We start from the raw sequence: 21,082 nt of genomic DNA, 5'->3' as shown, positions 1-21,082 counted from the left end.
AAGAATAAAGCTATATTTATTGTGTCGATTTAGAAGATTTCTTGTCTTTCTAATAAAATAGCACTCACAGTACCTTACAAGTAATACTTAAAGAAATAAAATCTAGTACTCAGACCTTAAAGTCAAGAAGGTTACTTGGAGATGGATCCAGAGTAATGAGTCTGAAGAAGCATATGTACTGAAGTTTGGCCACATTTCCCTGCCTGCTATGTCCCTAAGACTTGCTCCTGGGGTCACTGGACCCTCAAAACTATGTGGAGGGAAAATAGGTAGAAATCTAGCATTAAGATTTATCTTCTCCAAGGTGTGAGATCTGGTGGCTTGATAATTTTAGAAGTTAGACAACACCATGTTTTTATGCAGGCCTTTTAGGCAGTTTTGTTCCAAGGCAAGAGTTGGCATCCATTGGTATTCCTGTTTTGATTGTTGCTCTTCTCTTCTTGGGTCTTAGCTGGATTGTAAGAAAGCAGGTTAATAAATATTTCTTTGTGCCACTGTAACACATCAGCCGAGTGGAGAAAATCTCCTGATCCTTATGGCACATGAGCAGTTTTCTACGTGAAGACACCTGCGAGCTTCAAGAGTTTCCATGTAAGAACATAAGAAAGCCATGCTGGATCAGACCAAGGCCCATCAAGTCCAGCAGTCTGTTCACATGATAGCCAACCAGGTGCCTCTAGGAAGCCCATAAGCGAGATGATTGCAGCATTATCTTGCTTGTATTTCACAGAGCCTAATACAATAGGCCTGCTCCTCTGATACTAGAGAGTGTAGGTATACATCATAACCAGGATTCATTTTGACTAGTAGCCATAGATAGCCCTATCCTCCGTAAACATGTCCACTTTCCTCTTAAAGTCTTCCAAGTTGGTAGCTATCACCACATCCTGGGGCAGGGAGTTCCATAATTTAACTATGCGTTGTGTTTCAATCAAATTGTGTAGATGCTTCCTACCTAATATTAGCTTGTCTTCAATATGTATTATTACATGACGCTTGAAAAGTATGTATCATTGTGCTTCAGTTGCCTGTGACTCAGTTTGGATCTACAGAGTTCAGAAGTAAAAGGTTAACCATCTAAACCTTTGGTACGCCAATCAGAACAACAACCTTGATAAAACAAAAGACTTCATTCTCCATGGTTCCTGGGATTAGCAAGAGTTTGAAAATGTTATAAAAAACACTGTTTGCACTTTGGCCTCTTTAGCTGTGAATACATCTTCCAACCATTTTTTAGCCATGGTATCCAAAAACCCTTTTAAAGCGATGTTTTTTATAACATTTTCAAACTCTTAATACATCGCTGTGAATACATAATGCAGTAACCCCACTGTTTTAAAAACTCAAGCATAAGTCGTCAGGCTTTATAACTAAGAGTGCAATCCTAAAGAGGGTTACTCCAGCCTAAGCCCATTCATTTCAGCTGTAAGTTTCATAAATGTAGACCTACAAGTAGTACCTCTTGCTTGTTTAGCGATCAATCCTTTCAGGGTTTTTTGACCTGTTATGGAATAGTTGCAAAACAAACATCCATTTCTATAACCTTGCAAGTAAGTCTACCAAAGCCATTACCAGTGCACATTTTTTTAAGTCTACACCCAACACCAGTTATTGATGATTGCTGATTTAAAAGAGGTGATGGAGAGGCAGGCTTCCTAAAGATTCCTGGCCTGGTCATGTTGAAGAAATACTTACTTGCCATAGGTAACCCGGCATGTAGCTATTTATAGGGCTGCTGTACTGTACTTGATTTAATTCAAGTGACTGACCAGTGGGTGGCCCATTAGCATTTCTGGCCTGCTGTATCTAATCCAGTTCTTCTGGTGAGGTGCAGAGACCCAGTCTGTTTGCACAGCTATCTCAGCAGTTTGTTCTTGAACTTCATTTCCAAAAATTAAGTCAGGTTCAGATCTGCCATTTAAATATTTAGCTGGTTAAATCATAAAAGCATAGAATTGGAAGGGACCTACAGGGTCATCTAGTCCAATCCCCTGCACAATGCAGGAAATTCACAACTACCTCCCCCCACACCCCCAGTGACCCCTATTCCATGTTCAGAAGATGGCAACAACAACAGAAAACCTCCAGGATCCCTGGCTAATCTGGCCTGGAGGAAAATTGCTTCCTGACCCCATAGTGGCGATCAGCATTTCCCTGGGCATGTAAGAAAGGGCCACAAGAGTCAAACACTGATGCAACCCTTCCTGCCCTCCCTCTCATGATCTGCCTAAGTTCACAGAGTCACCATTAATGGCAGATGGCCATCTAGCCTCTGCTTTAAAACCTCCACCACCTCCTGAGGAAGCCTGTTCCAATGAGGAACTGCTCTAATTGCCAGGAAGTTCTTCCTAATGTTTAGCTGAAAGCTCTTTTGATTTAATTTCAACCCGTCGGTTCTGGTCCGACCTTCTGGGGCAACAGAAAACAACTCTGCACCATCCTCGAAATGTATTGATTAATTTATCTAATACAAACAGTGCCCTAGAAGGAGAAGCTAACTGTAAAAACAATAGGTGATTTCATTTTACAAATATGGATAAGGCCTTTTTAAGAGTTTTTTTTCAAACCATCATTGAATACTTATTAAATGTTTCTGTTGCCTTGAGTACTCGTAAATGGTTTCTAACAACCAGTGGAGATTATTAGCATGCGTTAATAAGGGGGAAAGCTAAAGTGTCCCCCCCCAGTTTTTTATTGAAATAAAAGAATAAAACACATACAAACCCATACATACAAAACATCATACCTTCCAAAGGGAGCATATATTTAGAGCCATTAAGAATGCTTCAAATAAAAGACTGATATTCTTACTGCCCATTATCATTACTGGCTATATAACATTGGTTATTATTTTATCAATGTATAAACTCAATTTAAAACTAATCACATAACTGCTTACAGACTTCTGCTTTATACTACCCCTCTTATTCTTGCAGTCTCTCTAAGCAACCGATATTAACATTCTGATTATCTAACTCCCGATAGCCATTATGCGGTTACACATAGTCATAATACGGTTTCCATTTTCTCTGAAACTCCTCCTCTGGTCTTCTGCTCAAAAAAAAACCTCTAAAGTTTTGAACAATAAACCTGCTTTTTGGAATTTTGGAGGCCAAATACAAAATGGTGATGGCTTTTATTTCCAAGTTCCATGGTTATTTGTCAAGTGACTAAAAGATACCATTAGATGCTGCAGCTTGCATATCCATCATTAATGTTGTGTAGATGTTTTTTAAATTTAGGATGTACTGATACTATTTTGCATAGTGTCAACTAAGTTACATATTAAAGCATTTTGTGTTTAGTGCTTTTACAAAATGAAGTTTAGGTTAACCAAGCAGGCCCTGCGTATATTCCAGATGTTCTTAAAGTGTATGTGATTTTACGTGCATTTAATGTGTTTTGTATCTCTACTGGATGTGTGTGTGTGTTAAGTGCCGTCAAGTCGCTTCCGACTCATGGCAACCCTATGAATGAAAGTCCTCCAAAATGTCCTATCTTTGACTGCCTTGCTCAGATCTTGCAAATTGAAGGCTGTGACTTCCTTTATTGAGTCAGTCCATCTCTTGTTGGGTCTTCCTCTTTTCCTGCTGCCCTCAACTTTTCCTAGTATGACTGTCTTTTCGGGTGACTCGTGTCGTCTCATGACGTGACCAAAATACGATAGCCTCAGTTTAGTCATTTTAGCTTCTAGGGTCAGTTCAGGCTTGATTTGATCTATAACCCACTGATTTGTTTTTTTGGCAGTCCACAGAATCCGTAACACTCTTCTCCAACACCACATTTCAAAGGAATCTATTTTCTTCCTATCAGCTTTCTTCACTGTCCAACTTTCACACCCATACATAGTAATAGGGAATATGATGGCATGAATTAATCTAGTCTTGGTGGCCAGTGACACATCCTTACACTTCAAAATCTTTTCTAGCTCCTTCATAGCTGCCCTTCCTCTACTGGATGCATGTTCTAAATGACCCTGTCAAACTCCGTATTGGAGCTTTTACTCTGCTACCAGCAATGGTGAAGTGATCCAGCTATCCTACCTTTCTTTGAGGAGTTAAGGGGAGAGTCATGGCTCTTTTCCCCTTCTCCGTTTTCTCACAGTTTGGTCGGCAAGAGAGACACTGGCCTAAGGTCACCCAATTTGATGTCACGTGCCCTCAACATTAGTTAGACATTATACCACACTAACTCTCTAATTTTCCTGCAATATTTAAGTGAAGGGCTCTCAAATTCAATGCCTTTTTCTGTAAGTTATCGTCAAGAACCTCTTTGGTACTAAATCAATAAACTAGTCTTTAGTAAGTCAAAATACTGGGCTAATGAAAGTCTTGGGAGTTAAGTGGATTAAATCAAGCGCTTCACAATTCTTTGCTGTAATTCTTTGCCGTAAGCTGAATGCCAGTGGCAAGATTTTTCAAATCCTCCTACTGTCAACTAATGCTTCATATTAGGCAGTTCTTGCATTCGTATAATCAGTGTATAGTCTCTGCAAGCAAAAAAAAACAAAAAACCCGGAAAATAACATTACGCAGCCTGAAATGTAATCTGGGAAAATTTACTTTCATAGAACGGTTGCTTGCTATCGGTATTTCTGTACTTGCATGTAACATGTTAGACCTTAATTCCCTAACAAGATTTTGGAGTAGTTCAGTATCAGTAGCTACTAGAGCACAGCAGACCAAGGAAATTTCTTGAAATAATAAATCTGTGCCATCTATCTGCTAAGGAAGCCTTGAAGCCTCTGATGCAAAGTTGATTTAGAAATTTCTGGTACATTCTGAGTACAGAAAGTAGTGTATAACTGATGTGATCATCACTAAGGACACACCTACACTATAAACATACTGGGTTTAAACCAGCATATAGCTGTCATAGCTTTGAAACCCTGTAAATTGTAGCCTGTTCAGGATTCTAAGCATTTTGTTAGATCTCTAAACCCAGTTAACAAGTGTGTTTTCCAGAGATACAGTGTGGGATGACAAACAAATCTGAGGTACAGATGGGCCCTTTCATGTGTGTGTTGGCCAGCAGTTCTATCCCAGTTCCACACTAATAGACATAACAATGGCTGTTGCCTGTGCTTAAACATAATGCTGTCCCAGTCATTTAGAAAGAGGAGGATAGTACCGCTTTAAAGGCTGAAGGGCCATCATACATATTCCCACTCCTGTGACTTTCTTGCAGTTGCTCTTCCCGAGTACTTTTTGGTCAGCCCAAGTTACTTCTGTTATCTGAATTCACCTGGAGGGACAATAAAGGGGGGGGGGCAAGTAAGAGGTGGGGAAGAGTTCTACGCACTTTCTCTCCCCAGCCCTTTTTTTCTTACAAATTTGGGAGCCAGCTGGTCGAGCCAGTTCCATGTTTGTTCCAAACTTCTGCCATCACTTCTAAAGTGGCCCCTCTTGGGCAGATTCCCATGTACAAAAGGGGAAGTGGTTTTCTTTATCTTCAGATGGGAGTGGGGAGAAGTCCTGGCTTTTGTAAATTAGCACCTGTTGAGCACGCCAATCAACTATGAATGTTGCATTACTCTGTTAGGTAGGATTCTAGGCTTTTAACCTGTGACACGGTACTCTCAGGAGTGAGGGAGTACTACTGGATAACTTTTGTGTAGAAACAAACAGTGCTGTTTTGAAAGTCATGGTTGTAATCTTAAGAACTTGAATTAACTGTCTCCAGAATTAACAAGAGGACTGTACAGAAATGGTATAAGGTTGGCGTGATGACACACGATGCATTGGTACTTCTGAACTAAACAGGACTTGACCCGTATGTCTGGATCAGCCCTGGAAGCCTGGAAATCATATGTAAGCATCTCTGATCTTCCTGGAGAAGAATGGAGCTTGAGAAACAAATAATGCTCTAATAACCTGGGGCCAGTAGATCCATAATAGTTGTGATCTCTTAACAGCAGTTGAGAGACTGGATATAGGGATTGTACACTCCCAGAATAAATTCTCCCTGCCATCCTGAAGCGTTATGTCAGCACCAGTGTTCATAATTGTTGATCCTAGCCGGATCTTGGTAAACAGTTTCCAACTCTGGTGTCAAATCTTTTTGTGGTGGGTATCAAGGTTAGTGCCTGTGCCAGTGCAAACTTTATCATGGCTGAAGACCACTGGTAGAGTGGCAAGGAACTAACAGAATATGATAGGCATTCGTCTGATTTCTTAGCCAGAGATCACCTTCTTAACTTGGAGGCTGTCAACAATGGAGGACTGTAATGTGACTCAAGTGTTGTCGGTAGGCCTTTCTATTCCATTGTGTATCATGATATTCCAGCACTGAAACATGCATCGAGCTATATACTGGGGGGCGGGGGGATCTGAAAATTGTTTACTTCTCAGTGTTGAATCAAATTTATGTACAATAATTGACAGACAAGATGCAATTTCATGATTGCAGAGTGGTTTTGAAAGAAAACATATTCCGTGGGTAATTTTAATGAAGCCATAATATGGTGCTTCCTTCTCCTCTCCTTCTCCTTCCATCAGATACTCTATTAAGTATTTACACTGAAGGTCTAATTTGTTTTCTTTTGCATTGGAAACACAGAGTGGACTACTTCAGACTATTCCATAAAAAGCCCCCAATAGAGCATAAAGGTGCTTCGACAACCAGGAAGAACTCGGGTTGTATTGACTTCTGGGACAGAGGCTGGTGGATTAAGCCATGCTATCAGTGTAGATTCTGCTGTAGAGTAGCAGAAGTAAAATTTGTGTTACTTGCACCAGGGCACTTACATTTTAGATTTTGATGGGCTAGGGCAGCAGCACTGGAGAAATGTGAGGGAGAGACGAAATAAGAAAAAGAATGTGAGCGAACGCAATTATAAGCGCATGCTTCCAGTGTGGGCCAAGCCATTCAGCATGTTTGACTGGTTTCTCACTATGGCATAGGAAGAGGCTTAGAAATCTAAATAGGTCATCAAGCAAGTATGTCTCCTTGTCTGGAAGTGTTCCTAACATCCCCCACCCCCAATAGTAGAGCAAAAAAGAATTATATCTTTCCATAGCACTATAAACAAAAGGGCCTGTCACTCTAGTTTCTTTCCATGCTTTCACAAGTCTTGAACTATCTGTAATTTGTGGTGATTTCGGTGACCAAGTAGCTTCTCCTAGGTGTAAGATGAAGAAGGCTACATCCTGGGCAAAGAGACTAATCACAACACCTTTGTTTGTCTATTTATTTATATATTAGAATTTTATCCCACTTTCTATGCTGGACAAAGCCGGGCTCGGAGCGGCTAACATCTATTAAAACACAATGTAATAAACATGATAAATATATAAGTTAAATACAGGTTCACGTTCTTTGAGGTTCTCTTTCCATTTATAATACAGTAAGAGTAGCCCTTAGTCTGACTTCATGACTCCTCAAGTAAACTAAAAGATGTGTTTGAAGTAAGGGAACAGTACTACTTGGGTGATATACACATGCAAATTAGTGATACACCCCTATGAGCAGTGTATTTGCATTTTAAAGCCTGTGTCATCTGTACTGTTTCAAATGACTTGTTCTGTAGGCTTCTAAGACATACCTGAGATTATTGCTGTGGAAAAAAGGGTATTTGGAACTCTGTAGTAAGGATGGAGCCCTGACCTGGATGGCCCAGGCTAGCCTGATCTCGTCAGATCTCAGAAGCTAAGCAGGGTCAGCCCTGGTTAATATTTGGATGGAAGACCACCAAGGAATACCAGGGTTGCTATGCAGAGAAAGGCACTGGCAAACCACCTCTGTTAGTCTCTTGCCATGAAAACCCCAAAAAGGGGTCACTATAAGTCGGCTGCGACTTGACGGCACTTCACACACACACAGTAAGGATGGATGGATGCCCTGACCTGGATGGCCCAACCTAGCCTGATCTCATCCAATATCAGAATCTAAACAGGGTCAGCCCTGGTTAGAACTTGGATGGGAGACCACCAAGGAAGTTCAGGTGTTCTATCCACAGGCAGGCAGTGGCAAACTACCTCTTTCCATCTCTTGCTTCAAAAACCCTGTGGGGTTGCCATAAGTCAGCTGCAACTTGACATAACTTTACACCAAACACAGTAACGACGCATACGTTTTCAGAATGATTAAGCGTTCTCAAGGCACTGTGACGCTTGTATGTTGGGACCGAAGACTGCTTCATATTTTGCATTCTGATCCCCTCTTTCCTTTCCTTCGCAGCAGCCCATCGTGCCTGCTCACCCAATGGCTCCTCCCAGCCCGAGCATCACCAGCAGCAATAACAACAGCAGTAGCAGCAGCAACTCAGGATGGGATCAGCTAAGTAAAACAAACCTTTACATCAGAGGGCTGCCTCCAAACACCACTGACCAGGACTTGGTGAAGCTATGCCAACCGTAAGTATTACCGCTTGAAATTGATGGGAAAATGGTTTGTATGTTTGTTTTGAAGTTAGAGGGTGCTCTAAATAAACATTTTGATCAGAACATGCAGACAGAAGAAGGGCAGAGCCAGCTTGGTGTAGGGTTAAGAGCAGTGGTTTGGAGCGGTGGACTCTGACCTGAAGAACCGGGTTTGATTCCCCACTCCTCCACATGATTGGCGGAGGCTAATCTTATGAGCCGGGTTGGTTTCCCTACTCCTACACATGAAGCCAGCTGGGTGACCTTGGGCTAGTCATAGCTCTCTCCGAGCTATCTCAGCCCCACCTACCTCACAGGGTGTCTGTTGTGGGGAAGGGAAGGTGATTGTAAGCCAGTTTGATTCTTCCTTAAGTGGTAAAGAAAGTCAGTATATAAAAACCAACTCTTCTTCTAAATGTCTGTTAGGCTGGTTTTAAGAACCAGTGAGTGAGTTTACTGTAGGTCAATGGTAGGTCAAAATGTGAAGCCAATCCTTGGGATTCTGCATGTTGCAGATCATCTTCTGTAGGGGGTTATGCATCTTGAGGAATAGGTTAAGTTTGTGGAAGATTACTATTGGGCTGTTTGTATAAAGAGGATTCTTTTAATGTTACAAAAACAAGGAAGTAATTGTGTTACTCTTTGTTAAAGTAGTTTTTCAAGTATTGGCTTTAAAACAGATGTATTTCTGTGGCCTTTAGATAGTTGGTTAGATGGGTTTAGGCAAAATGTGGGTGTTGGTTAACTTCTTTCAGCATAGTCCTTACAAACCGAAGCAAGTGATTCAAGAAGATAAAACTTGAGTGGTCTTTGTGAAGCTTAAAAGATGTTCGTATATCATTTTTATTGATTACGGAAAGTTAAACCTTTTGCCTTTTAGATTTTTTTTTTCCTTTAAAAGATCCCTGACCTCTTAATGCGCTTTTAGCTGACTGCCATGGCACACTGAGTGGTTTGTACCACAACAGAGAACATCACATCACGTACTTGAGAAAGGAGCAATGTGATGCAGGGTTGTTTTTTTTCTGATTCAATTTTAAAAGTACAGCTACATTAATTGAATGTTGCACTTCTGTTCTGGCTTCCAGGCCTCTTCATGTCCCTAGCATGCTGGAGAATTGTTCTTGTGGCATTGGTGGGGTGGAGTTTGTTAGATGCCGTGGAAGGGATTCCAGTACAGCAGGCATCTTTCTACCAGTGTTAGTCTGGCAACATGCCTGCTTTCATGACCTGCTTTCTCAGCATACCAGCTTGCAAGGCTAAGCAAGGTGGCATTTGCCTCTCCCTTATATGCATATCTCATACCTGTTATTTCTTCCTGCTCATAGCTCTTGTATTTTTTATAGCTACAACCAATGACTTGGATACAGTGGAGATCCTCACAGCACGACTTTACAGAAGTTGCATTCAGATGTCTCAGAACAATTGTGCTTTGATCAAGTCTGGGTTAGTTGTTCTAAGGGCAAACTACCCAACAGAGCATGGGGCACCAAGCTAGAACTTTGAGAACTTGTAACTGGTTTATTAAACTACAGTTTGTACTAATTGTGGTTTGTTGCAACATCTGAAGTTACAACAGTGTGTTGAGTAGTTACAGTGTGTTGAGTAGTTGCAACAGTCCTTTGTTGGCTGCCTGTTATGGACTGAAATAGGGATGATGGGCTTTCTATTGGGAGGCAGAAAAGAAGCAGACAAACCGGAGTTTATGCAGAAACTGGAACTTGTTACTAATACCTGGTTGACGGACCACAGTTTGCTGCACAAACCACCATTTAAATAAACCGGTTCTTGTAGGTTATCCGGGCTGTGTAACCGTGGTCTTGGTACACAGCCCGGATAACCTACAAAAACCAATGAACTCTGACAGTGAAAGCCTTCGACAATATTTAAATAAACCATTTGTTTTAGTGCAGCCACAGAGTGTGCACCTCCCTACTCCTTTTCCTTCTGCATGTTGTCCTAAATGAAAGTGGGTGACAAGTAAGAAACTTTAGTTTCTTTTTTCTGAAAAGTCTGTATTGAGTAGCATTAGATAGAGGACTTTGTAACTACCATTGTTAACTGATCATTAAATGCAGTTTAACTGATCCTGCTTTTGGAAGCTAAATTGCTACATTTGTGTAGATCTCAGTCTTCAGAATTAATTTGTTTCATCCGCTCATTGTTTCATTCTCTGAATTCAGTCAACTCAGCTTTGGCACTGAGCTCCTGGCAATGATAAACCTGAACATGTTTTAATATTGATAAAATTTTAACTTCTGGGGAGTTCCTTGAGAGCATTCTTATCTGCTTGCAGAAATGCAACATTTGTATTTTCTTATTTGTAACAGTACAGTTAAAAAAAAATTCATTCTTTTTTGGTCTACTTTGCATGCTGTTTTTTTTTTTCAGATTAATGTAGGAAAAAACACATTTAGAAGAGCAGAACATTTCTTGTTGCCAGTATGTTTCCTCTTTGGACATCTTCCATTCACTGGCTCTATTCATCTAGGCTTCCTACCATTTGGCTTTCCCCTGCCAGGTTGGAACAGACTTCAGTACAGAATATGTCAAAGAGTCACCTGGGAAAGCAGATGTTTTCAGATGGCATTAGTGGAATTCTCTCTGAAAATTGAGGAAACATCAGTTTTCAATAGGTTGCCCTATTCTGAAATGCAGGTATAGCAATTTGGTCCTAATTAGGAAAACTGGCCTTTTTCTTCCTTCAGAGACAGATGCTTAGATGCCTGAAAGTTATTTTGTCAAGAAGGATGGTTTGACATGCAGGATGATTTGAAACAACATCCTATTTACTTAGTCCACTAATCTAATTGAAAGAAAAGGTAATTGAGGTGGAATACTCTTATTTGACATTTAGTTCTTGGCAGGTCTGACAGAGACCATGTCTGCTTTAGTATCTGGAATAAAATGGAGGCCGAAAAGAAGGTTAAGAGTTAAATCTGCTGGGTTGGATCCTATGACTCTCTTCCACAGTTTTCCGCCAAGTTTTCCTAAAACAATGAAAGAACTTCTTTCTATGAGAGGAAGCCATTCTGCATTAGAAGAAGTCTGTTTCTCTTGAAGGAAGACTTAACAAGAAAGACTGATGGGATCCAGCTTAGTGACATGGAGTCATAGAATCATAGAGTTGGAAGGGGCCATACAGGCCAGCTACTCCAACCTCCTGCTCAATGCAGGATCAGCCTTAGAGCATCCCTGACCAGTGCTTGTCCAACCTCTGCTTAAAGACTGCCAGTGAGGGGGAGCTCACCACCTCCCTAGGTAGCTGATTCCACTGTTGAACAACTCTTAACTGTAAAAAAGAAAAATTGCTAATATCCAGCCCCCTTTCCACCCACAATTTAAACCCATTATTGCAAGTCCTATCCTCTGCTGCCAACAGGAACAGGTCCCTGCCCTCCTCTAAGTGACAGCCCTTCAAATACTTAAAGAGAGCAATCATGTCCCCCATCAACCTTCTCTTCTCCAGACTAAATATTCCCAACTCCCTCAGCCTTTCCTCATAGGGCTTGGTCTCCAGGCCTCTGATTATCCTTGTCGCTCTCCTCTGCACCCACTCGATTCTGTCCACATCCTTTTTGAAGTGAGGCCTCCAGAACTGCACACAATACTCCAGATGCGGCCTGACCAATGCAGTGTACAGTGGAACTATGACATCTTGCGATTTGGATGTTATGCCTCTGTTGATGCACCCCAAGATCGCATTACCTTTTTTTGTCACTGCATCATGCTGGCTGCTCATATTTAACTTACGGTCCACCCATACCCCAAGATCTTGTTCACACACACTGCTGCCCATCAGAGCATCCAACCCACTTTTTTTCATGAGTTATACTTCACCTCCAATCCCCTCCCCTTACCTCCTAGACATACAACACTGGGCACAGGGAAACATTAATAGAGAGACCACATTACCCAAGCATGTTGACCATGCCTGAGAAAGCATTCTGATGGCGTTTGTTGGCACAGCTCCATCCGTTTGTATAAACTGTGTGTGCATAGATTCCAACCCTGTGATTGGGAATGTTTAAGAGACATAATTCCTAATCACTGGGCCAAGGTTTATGAGCAGTTTGCACACTCAGGCACTGTACCCACAGAAGCTATGCTCAAGTGTGTCTCCTTCTCCCCCTACACATGTTGGCACTATGCACATAGAAGAAGAAGAAGAGTTGGTTTTTATATGCCAACTTTCTGTACCACTTAAGGCAGACTCAAACCGGCTTACAATCACCTTCCCTTCCCCTCCCCACAACAGACACCCTGTGAGGTAGGTGGGGCTGAGAGAGCTCTAACAGAGCTGTAACTTGCCCAAGGTCACCCAACTGGCTTGGTGTGGGGGAGTGGGGAAACAAATCCAGTCCACCAGATTAGTCTTCACTGCTCATGTGGAGGAGTGGGGAATCAAACCCGGTTCTCCAGATCCAGAGTCCACCACTCCAAACCACCGCTGTTATCCACTACACCACGCTGGCTCCCAGATGTCATGCTTCTGAAATCACTCATAACCCTTGCTTTCTGTGGTAAGAGCCTTAAAAAAGGGCAGTTTCTAGTACATCTCTACAATCATGAAAGCACTATGCTAGCATGAATTCTGTTAGTATCAGAATCCAAGGCTGTTTGTATTTTTATTTATGGCCAATACCATAATTCTTACACATCATATTTCTCTGTGATAACTGGCTTTCGCCTTGGCTGCTACCTTCTGATTCGTTTGAGGTGGACACTGTTCGGTTAAAAATGAACATTTTAATATGGGCCTGCTCTTTCCACCCCCACAATAAAGCTGCATAGAGTTGCCCCTCCTCCTTTGTAAAGCAGATTATCCCATGTCTTCACAGTATCACTTTGAATGTTTCCATACTCCCAATTGCATCAGCCAATTGATACGAGACTGAAAGTGGGGAAAATGTTCAGTGTTGGGACATTGTGGCACTCTGCAACCACATGTTGCAGAGGAGGAAGCAAATATGTTGGAATGTTTCCATGTCCAGAAGGTTTTCCACATGTTGAGCATGACTTTCTCATCTCCCCCTGCCAGGAGCAGCATTGCAGGGGGCATATTGAGCTGCACTGGAAGGTGAGAAACTTAAGCTTCCCAGACAGAAATCTTTCGGCCCAGATAATCGTTCGGGTGGATACAAGCGGTTGCTCATATTTGGGCGGAAGACAGGGCAGTGTGTTTGTGTTTTACTATGGCTGGAATAATTTTTCTACGCATTAGAATTTAATGCAAATAGCACATTTGTGTTGTTACAATAACTAGAGTTTAGTCTTGGGTGAGTAGCTGTTTTAGGGGAGAAAGAATGAGAAAAACTCTTAGCAACATGTGCAGACTAGTTTCGAATATGGTCTGATCCTGAATTGAGATTTTGTGTATGTTGTTGACAAATGCATTATTGACATGCCCAGTTTAACACACATAATAGAAAACTGTGCTCAGTTTAGAACTCTACCTTATTATAATACCACTGTCATGAATATCATGTCGACGTTTAACTGGATTACAATTAGAAAAGCAGCTGGTTTTAAAGTAATAAAATTAGTGTTATAATTGCTGTTGCAGATCATTCTGCTTTTCTAGGATAGATAAAATAATGGATTACGGTCTGGTAATGGTTGGCTTTATATTGCATTAACTGAAGAAACCGTAAATATCTCGGGAGTATGGTACATATCAAGCTTTAGAAAATTACAGGAGTGGTCCTTCAATGGACTTAGAAGGGCGTGATTCTGCTTAGGACAGCACAGTAAGCATCCTAAAACTACAGGAAGTGAAAACTTCTTTTTTAAAGTATGTATTTGAAGCAAAGTCCTAGCAACAATAACAGCAGATAGCAGTGTTTTCAAAATATTCAGCATTTGCAGCCCAGTAAAGATTTTTTATTTTTGTATATTCAGATAGTACTACAGAAGTTTAATATTTTCTAGGTTATTATGTGCTAAGCTTGATTGTCTCTAGGATTGACCCTTAAAAAAATATTTGGTCAGTTGGACGTTTGCTTTATTAGAACAACAGAGATAGCTGGTTTGATAGCTTTTTTGTAATTAGCATTGTAAATGTAATGTTTAAAATCATGTTTGATAAGGTATCTGTGAGAGCCAGCATGATGTAGTGGTTAAGAGTAAGAGTGGCGGACTGTAATCTGGAGATTTGGGGAGGGGCTGTGGCTCAGTTGTAGAACCTCTGCTTGGCATGCAGAAGGTCCCAGGTTCAATCCCCAGCATCTCCAGTTAAAGGGACTAGGCAAGTAGGTGATGTGAAAGACCTCTGCCTGAGACCCCGGAGAGCTGGTCTGAGTAGACAATACGGACTTTGTTGGACCAAGGGTCTGATTCAGTATAAGGCAGCTTCATGTGTTCATGTTTTCATGAGAGCCGGGTTCAATTCCCCACTCCTCCACATGAAGCCTGCTGGGTGACCTTGGGCCAGTCACAGTTCTCTCCAAACTGTCTTAGCCCATGCGGAGGCAGGCAATGGCCTCTTGCCTTGGAAACCCTATGGAGTTTTAAAGTTTTTTTTAAAGATAAATTGCAACATTAAAAAAAGTAATAATTAAAACACACAACTCGGCTTTAAAGGAGGCTTCAATGTGTGGGTAGTAAGCCAATCCTGCTTAGAGCAGAATATGGTTACCGCTAATGGCTACTAAGAGAAGCTTTTCTGTGCTGGTAGTATTGCTCCTAACAGCTGCTGGGCTGGGAGGAAAGCAGATTTCACTCCTGCCCCTCCAAAGGAAAGGTTTCCAAAAAGGAAAATTACTTCCTGCATAGAGACATTCTTAGTGTAGAGGATTACTTGACCATAGTCAATTTGATGGTGTTTGTCCACTGTATTAGCTATAGTTGATCTTGTTATCATTTTCTGTATAAGCCTAAAAAGTTGTAATGAACTTAAGCTTCATTGTGTCCACAGTTCTGAGGTAGAAGCTGTTACTATGACCTGGTGCTTGTGTGTTGGAGGGGGAGCACTTCTCGATTTGGAAATATTGCAAGAAAAAGGAGAGGGGAAATGTTTTATCCCTCTTTTTCATTGCTGTCTCATTTTGAAAAGGTAGAGCATGCTGCCACTTTGAAAAAAACAAATTACTATCTACATGGCAACAAAAAATCAATAAATGTATATGGGTGAAAAAGCGTCCACAGATCAAACTTAAAATAATGACGGATACCAAGAGAAGAGGAGGGCTTGCTCTTCCAAACTTAAAACTATATCATCAAGCGGCAACTCTGGTTTGGATCAAGGACTGTATTATTTATCCAAATAATAGGAATACTAAACTAGAACTAACAGACTTCCAAGGTGGATCACATCAACTTTGGGGGGAAAATCCTAAGAAACAGCTAGAAGAAAAAAGAGAACATCCGATCGTGGACAACATGATCACAACGTGGAAAAGATTAAAACCAAGATTAAGTCCAAATCCCCCGTTAATTATGGCGCCATTCAGTGTTTATGGTAGTACAATGGATAAAAAAATGTATGGCTCAATGAAGTACGGAGACATAATAAAAAAAAGATGGAACATTCAAAACATTAGCAGATATTCAGGAAGATTTTCCACAAATGTCTTGGTTGACATATCATCAACTTATGCCAAGATTCAAAGAAGACTGTACAGTCCGGGGTAAACTTAGAAAGGAAACGGAATTTGAACAATTAATGAGTAAATCAACACAACACTTATTAGGAAAATTCTACAAACTTTTAATAACGTTTGACACAGAGGAAGAACAAGTTAAAATCTGTCAAATTAAATGGATGGAGAACATAAATGAAATGATAACAATTGAAGAATGGGAACAGCTATTTCGGAAGAATCTCAAGTTTACTCTTTGCCAAAACATCCAAGAGAATTGGCTCAAGATGCTCCACAGATGGTACATAACTCCAAATGATATTCAAAATATGAATAGTAAATCTTCGGGAATGTGTTGGAAATGCGGTAAAATCAGAGGAACGTTTTACCACTGCTGGTGGACATGTGAAGTTGTCCAGAAATTTTGGGAAAAAATTCATATGAATTTGGAAGGTATCCTGGGACAAAGCATAAAATACGACCCCAAACTTTTCCTACTAAATAAAACACCAGACACAATGAACGAGGATCAACAGGTCATAGCAAAATATCTTGTAACGGCAGCGAGAGTGGTATTGGCATCACTTTGGGAAACAGACACAATCCCAAATATACAAACATGGATAGACAAATCTCTAGAATACATAACGATGGCACAACTGACGGAACATATGAAAGACAATACACAAGAAAAAAATCAAGAGAGATGGAAATCTTTTTATGAATATATTAAAATCATCAGATAAAAACGACCTAACTAACTCAAGTCATTACCTAGATAAGAACAGTTACATGTTAGATGGCAATAATATGGAACACTATATTACACCTAATAGAGGGTTGATATCCCCAAATGTCAACAAAATGATATTTAATCAATATTACTTTCCCATTCCCTTTTTCTTTTCCTGTATACCTAATCAATAATGGAAAAATAAAAAAATATTGGGGGGAAAAAGAAAAACTTGGGAATAATGCATGGGAGATCTGATCCAGCCATCTTGTCGAGTTGCTCCTTTACTATCACAGGGTGCTTCTATTGTTCCAGCCATTTAAGATGATCACAAACTGGCCCATGTCTCTGTATGACTCACTCATTTGGGTGTGCCTCATGATGAAATCACTTCTACAACAGTGAGTCATAGAGAAATGAAATGAACAGCCTTCTCTGGAAGTGAGTAATTCTGCATCTTCCCTCTGAATCAGGAGTAATTGAATGACCCAGTAACTCCCAGTTCAATGCTGCCTTCCCCCAGTGGAAGCTAGCAAGGATAGGACACTAGATCGTGCAGAGATCACTAGGTCACTACCAGTGCCTTCCCTTGAGAAACTGGGGTGTTTAGTTCTTCCAAATGTATTAAATTTATTTCTCAAGATGTGCTTCGCTAGAATTTGTTTGTATAAAAATGAAATTTAGATTCTCAGGATGCTAAAATCTTTACTCAGTAAACACCATGGCCTCAATGTGCCATTGCAGAACACTCAGCAGCCCTGCAGAGGTCTTGGAATAAGTACTTCTGGCAATTCTATCAATTCTGCTTTCTCTTACCTGTCACTGTGGGTATACTTGAGTATTTTATTCACACTGATGGCAAGTTTGCCACACTAGCGATTTATTGCATCCTTGGGGGTATATTTACCTTTAAAATACGTATTTTGAAACTCGGTTTACTGAAAGCAACTTTTAAAATCTGTCAAAAGCAATGGCAGCTGTTCTTAATGCCACTAGCTTTTCAGTTGAGCTAACGTGAAGGAAGCTTTGTGTAACTAAATTAAATCATTTAACTGTCAAGAAGAGCTCAGATACGTTTACCATTCTCCGAATTCTTTCCCTTCTTTCTGCATCCCTATCAAGCAGCTCTCCTTTCAGGTTGTGGTTCATTGTTTGTGCAGACTAGACCATGGAGTGGGACATGTGAATTGTATTTGTCCAAAAATGTTATTGCTGCCCTAAACCACCATGACCATAATTGCCACTGTTGAGATTAATTCTATCTTTGCCTGAGTGGTGCATTTCCAGTTAAATCTTCTGATGGCATACCATTTGTGGTATTAACCTTTGTTACTCAGGAGGAACTCATCTCCAGCCTGACTGCTAAATTGGATATTGTTGGCTATCACCAGTTGAGAAGAAATCCTGCTTTCAGTTCTGTGCAGAAAGACATTGCTATCATATGGATACAAGCATCTTCTCCTTAGTTACCCTGCCCACTGTTTCCCTTCATGCCACTTCACTGAAGGCAGAAGGTACCAGCAGAGAAAGAGGAGACTGTAGAATGGGAAAATTTCCAAGCCATAGGCATTAATTGTCCTGGGTAGGGATAGAATCCCTGACCTGGATAGCCCCAAGCTAGCCTAATCTGGTTAGATTTCAGAAGCAAAGGAGGGTCTGCCCTGGTTAGAATTTAGATGGGAGACCTCCAAGGAATACCATGGGGGTGATGTGGAGGCAGGCAGTGGCAAACCACTTCTAAATGTCTCTTGCCTTGAAAACCCTACAGGGTTGCCTTGCCTTGAAAACCCCACTAACTGAATGAGGAATGGTTTAAAACAGTGTTTGTGTTTGTTCTGTCAAGTCACAGCTGACTTATGGTGACCCCATAGGGCTTTCATGGCAAGACACGTTCAGAGGTGGGAACAGCAAAAATCTCTTTGAGCAGTTGCTAAGTCTTGCTGTAGAACAAACTAAGGTCATATGATCTTTGGGCAGTGGGTAGCAGATCTGCATGTTTGTCACCTTCTGGGGTCATAAAATCATAGAAACATAGAGTTGGAAGGGATAATCAGGGTCATCTAGTCCAACCCCCTGCACAACTATCTCCCCCCCACACACCACTACTGATCCCTACTCCATGCCCAGAAGATGGCAACAAAACCCCTTTAGGATCCCTGGTTAATCTGGCCTGGGGGGAATTTGCTTCCTGATCCCCAAAGTGGCAATTGGCATTACCCTGGGCATGTAAGAAGGGGCTACAAGAGCCAAACACTGACACAACCCTTCCTGCCCTCCCTCTCATGATTCCCTCACAGACTCAGCAATGCTGACAGATGGCCGTCTAGCCTCTGCTTAAAAACCTCCAAAGAATGAGGGCTCACCACATCCCGAGGAAACCTGTTCCACTAAGGAACCGCTGTAACTGTCAAAAAGTTCTTCCTAATGTTTAACCGGAAACTATCTTAATTTAATTTCAACCCTTTGGTTCTGCTCTGACCTTCTGGGGCAATTGAAAACAGCTCCACACCATCCTCTATATGACAGCCCTTCAGGTACTTGGTTATCACATCCCCTTTCAGTCATCTCTCTAGGCTAAACATACCAAGCTCCTTCAACCTTTCCTCATAGGACTTGGTCTCCAGACCCCTCATCATCTTCATTGCCCTCCTCTGTACACATTCCAGCTTGTCTACGTCCTTCTTAAATTGTGGTGGCCAAAACTGAACACAATATTCTAGGTGAGGTCTAACTAGAGCTAACGAGTTCTAAAGTGGTATTGTCACTTCATGTGATCTAGACACTATACTTCTGTTGATACTGCATTTACCTTTTTAGCTACCACTTCACACTGCTGACTCATATTCAGTGTATGGTCTACTAAGACCCCTAGATCCTTTTTGCACATACTACTGTCAAGACAAGTCTTCCCCAGCCTATAACAATGCATTTTATTTTTCCTACCTAAATGCAGAACTTTACATTTATCTATGTTAAAATTCATTTCATTAGTTTTAGTTTTCCAGTTTTCCAGCCTGTCAGGATCACCCTGTATCGTGGCTTTGTCTTCTGCCATATTTGTTACCCCTTCATTCTTGTGGACCCACGGGCAAGCGGCTCCAAGGGAAGGAGAAGTAACATTAAGTAAACACACATACACATGCTCTTTGGGTGTAAATGGCCACAGTTTTTATTGATCACAACAGAATGGAGCATTGGCGGAAAACATGGGGGCGGATCCAAGATATCGAGTCACCACCCTGTAACTCGATACACGTATCGAAAGCATCGATAAACAGCCCAACCACCAGTGGGCACAGCACCGGAGTAGCACTTATGAGGCCCCACCAGGACGGGCATCTCTGTGTGGAGCCAGTGCCACCTGGGATTGGAGCACCCACTGCAGGCCCCTTAGCTGGGCATTGTTGTTGTACTCCATCCCAAGACCCCTTATGGGGGTCCCCATAAACGGGAAGGAAAAGCACATCTTCCCTTCTTGGATCAGACCCCATGGAAAAACCCGCCCGAACAAACTGTGACAAAGAAAACAAACCACATAACCAGAACACAGGGAGGGTGGGTGGGTAACCTCGCTGTCCCGCTGCAAAGAGGATGGCAGCTGGGCTGCGCCGGCTTAAGTAGGCACAGGGAGGGGTGACGTCAGGACACCCCACCCGCCTTGGGAAGGGACTGGGAGAAACCGTGAGGCAAGCATGGCCTCGCGAGACGGCGGCAGCCCAACCCGAGGGACCATCTCTCCTTCCCCTGTATCCTGCCCGGTAAGTCCACAAGGGTGGGACCTGTTTATTCAGGTCCCCCTTTTTTGTGGACCCACGGGCAAGCGGCTCCAAGGGAAGGAGAAGTAACATTAAGTAAACACACATACACATGCTCTTTGGGTGTAAATGGCCACAGTTTTTATTGATCACAACAGAATGGAGCATTGGCGGAAAACATGGGGGCGGATCCAAGATATCGAGTCACCACCCTGTAACTCGATACACGTATCGAAAGCATCGATAAACAGCCCAACCACCAGTGGGCACAGCACCGGAGTAGCACTTATGAGGCCCCACCAGGACGGGCATCTCTGTGTGGAGCCAGTGCCACCTGGGATTGGAGCACCCACTGCAGGCCCCTTAGCTGGGCATTGTTGTTGTACTCCATCCCAAGACCCCTTATGGGGGTCCCCATAAACGGGAAGGAAAAGCACATCTTCCCTTCTTGGATCAGACCCCATGGAAAAACCCGCCAAAGAGCAGGGACTACCACCCTGCTCCCGCCAACGCTCCTACTGCTGTGACCAACAAAGTAGCGAGCCCCGAATATCGTGCAGCCACAGGTCCTGACCCCAGTCGGACAGGTGCACACCATCAGGGCGATACAGCACCGGCATCCTGAATGAAATTTCTGTATGGCGGATCACCACG

General features: G+C 42.0%; 1 protein-coding gene across 3 annotated transcripts in view; it reads left to right on the top strand.

The window, feature by feature from the left end:
* Positions 1-21,082, top strand: part of RBMS1 (RNA binding motif single stranded interacting protein 1) — a 183,707-nt gene that overhangs the window by 93,561 nt on the left and 69,064 nt on the right. For all 3 annotated transcript variants that reach the window (XM_056861060.1, XM_056861059.1, XM_056861058.1), the window contains exon 2: positions 8,179-8,354. In XM_056861060.1, coding sequence (XP_056717038.1) covers positions 8,179-8,354 — 176 coding nt within the window. The remainder of the gene's footprint in view (positions 1-8,178; positions 8,355-21,082) is intronic.

Source organism: Euleptes europaea, chromosome 15 (genome assembly GCF_029931775.1).
Source record: "Euleptes europaea isolate rEulEur1 chromosome 15, rEulEur1.hap1, whole genome shotgun sequence".
NCBI lineage: Eukaryota > Metazoa > Chordata > Lepidosauria > Squamata > Sphaerodactylidae > Euleptes > Euleptes europaea.
The sequence above is the reverse complement of the archived record's forward strand: the minus strand, read 5'-3'. Positions and strand labels throughout refer to the sequence as shown.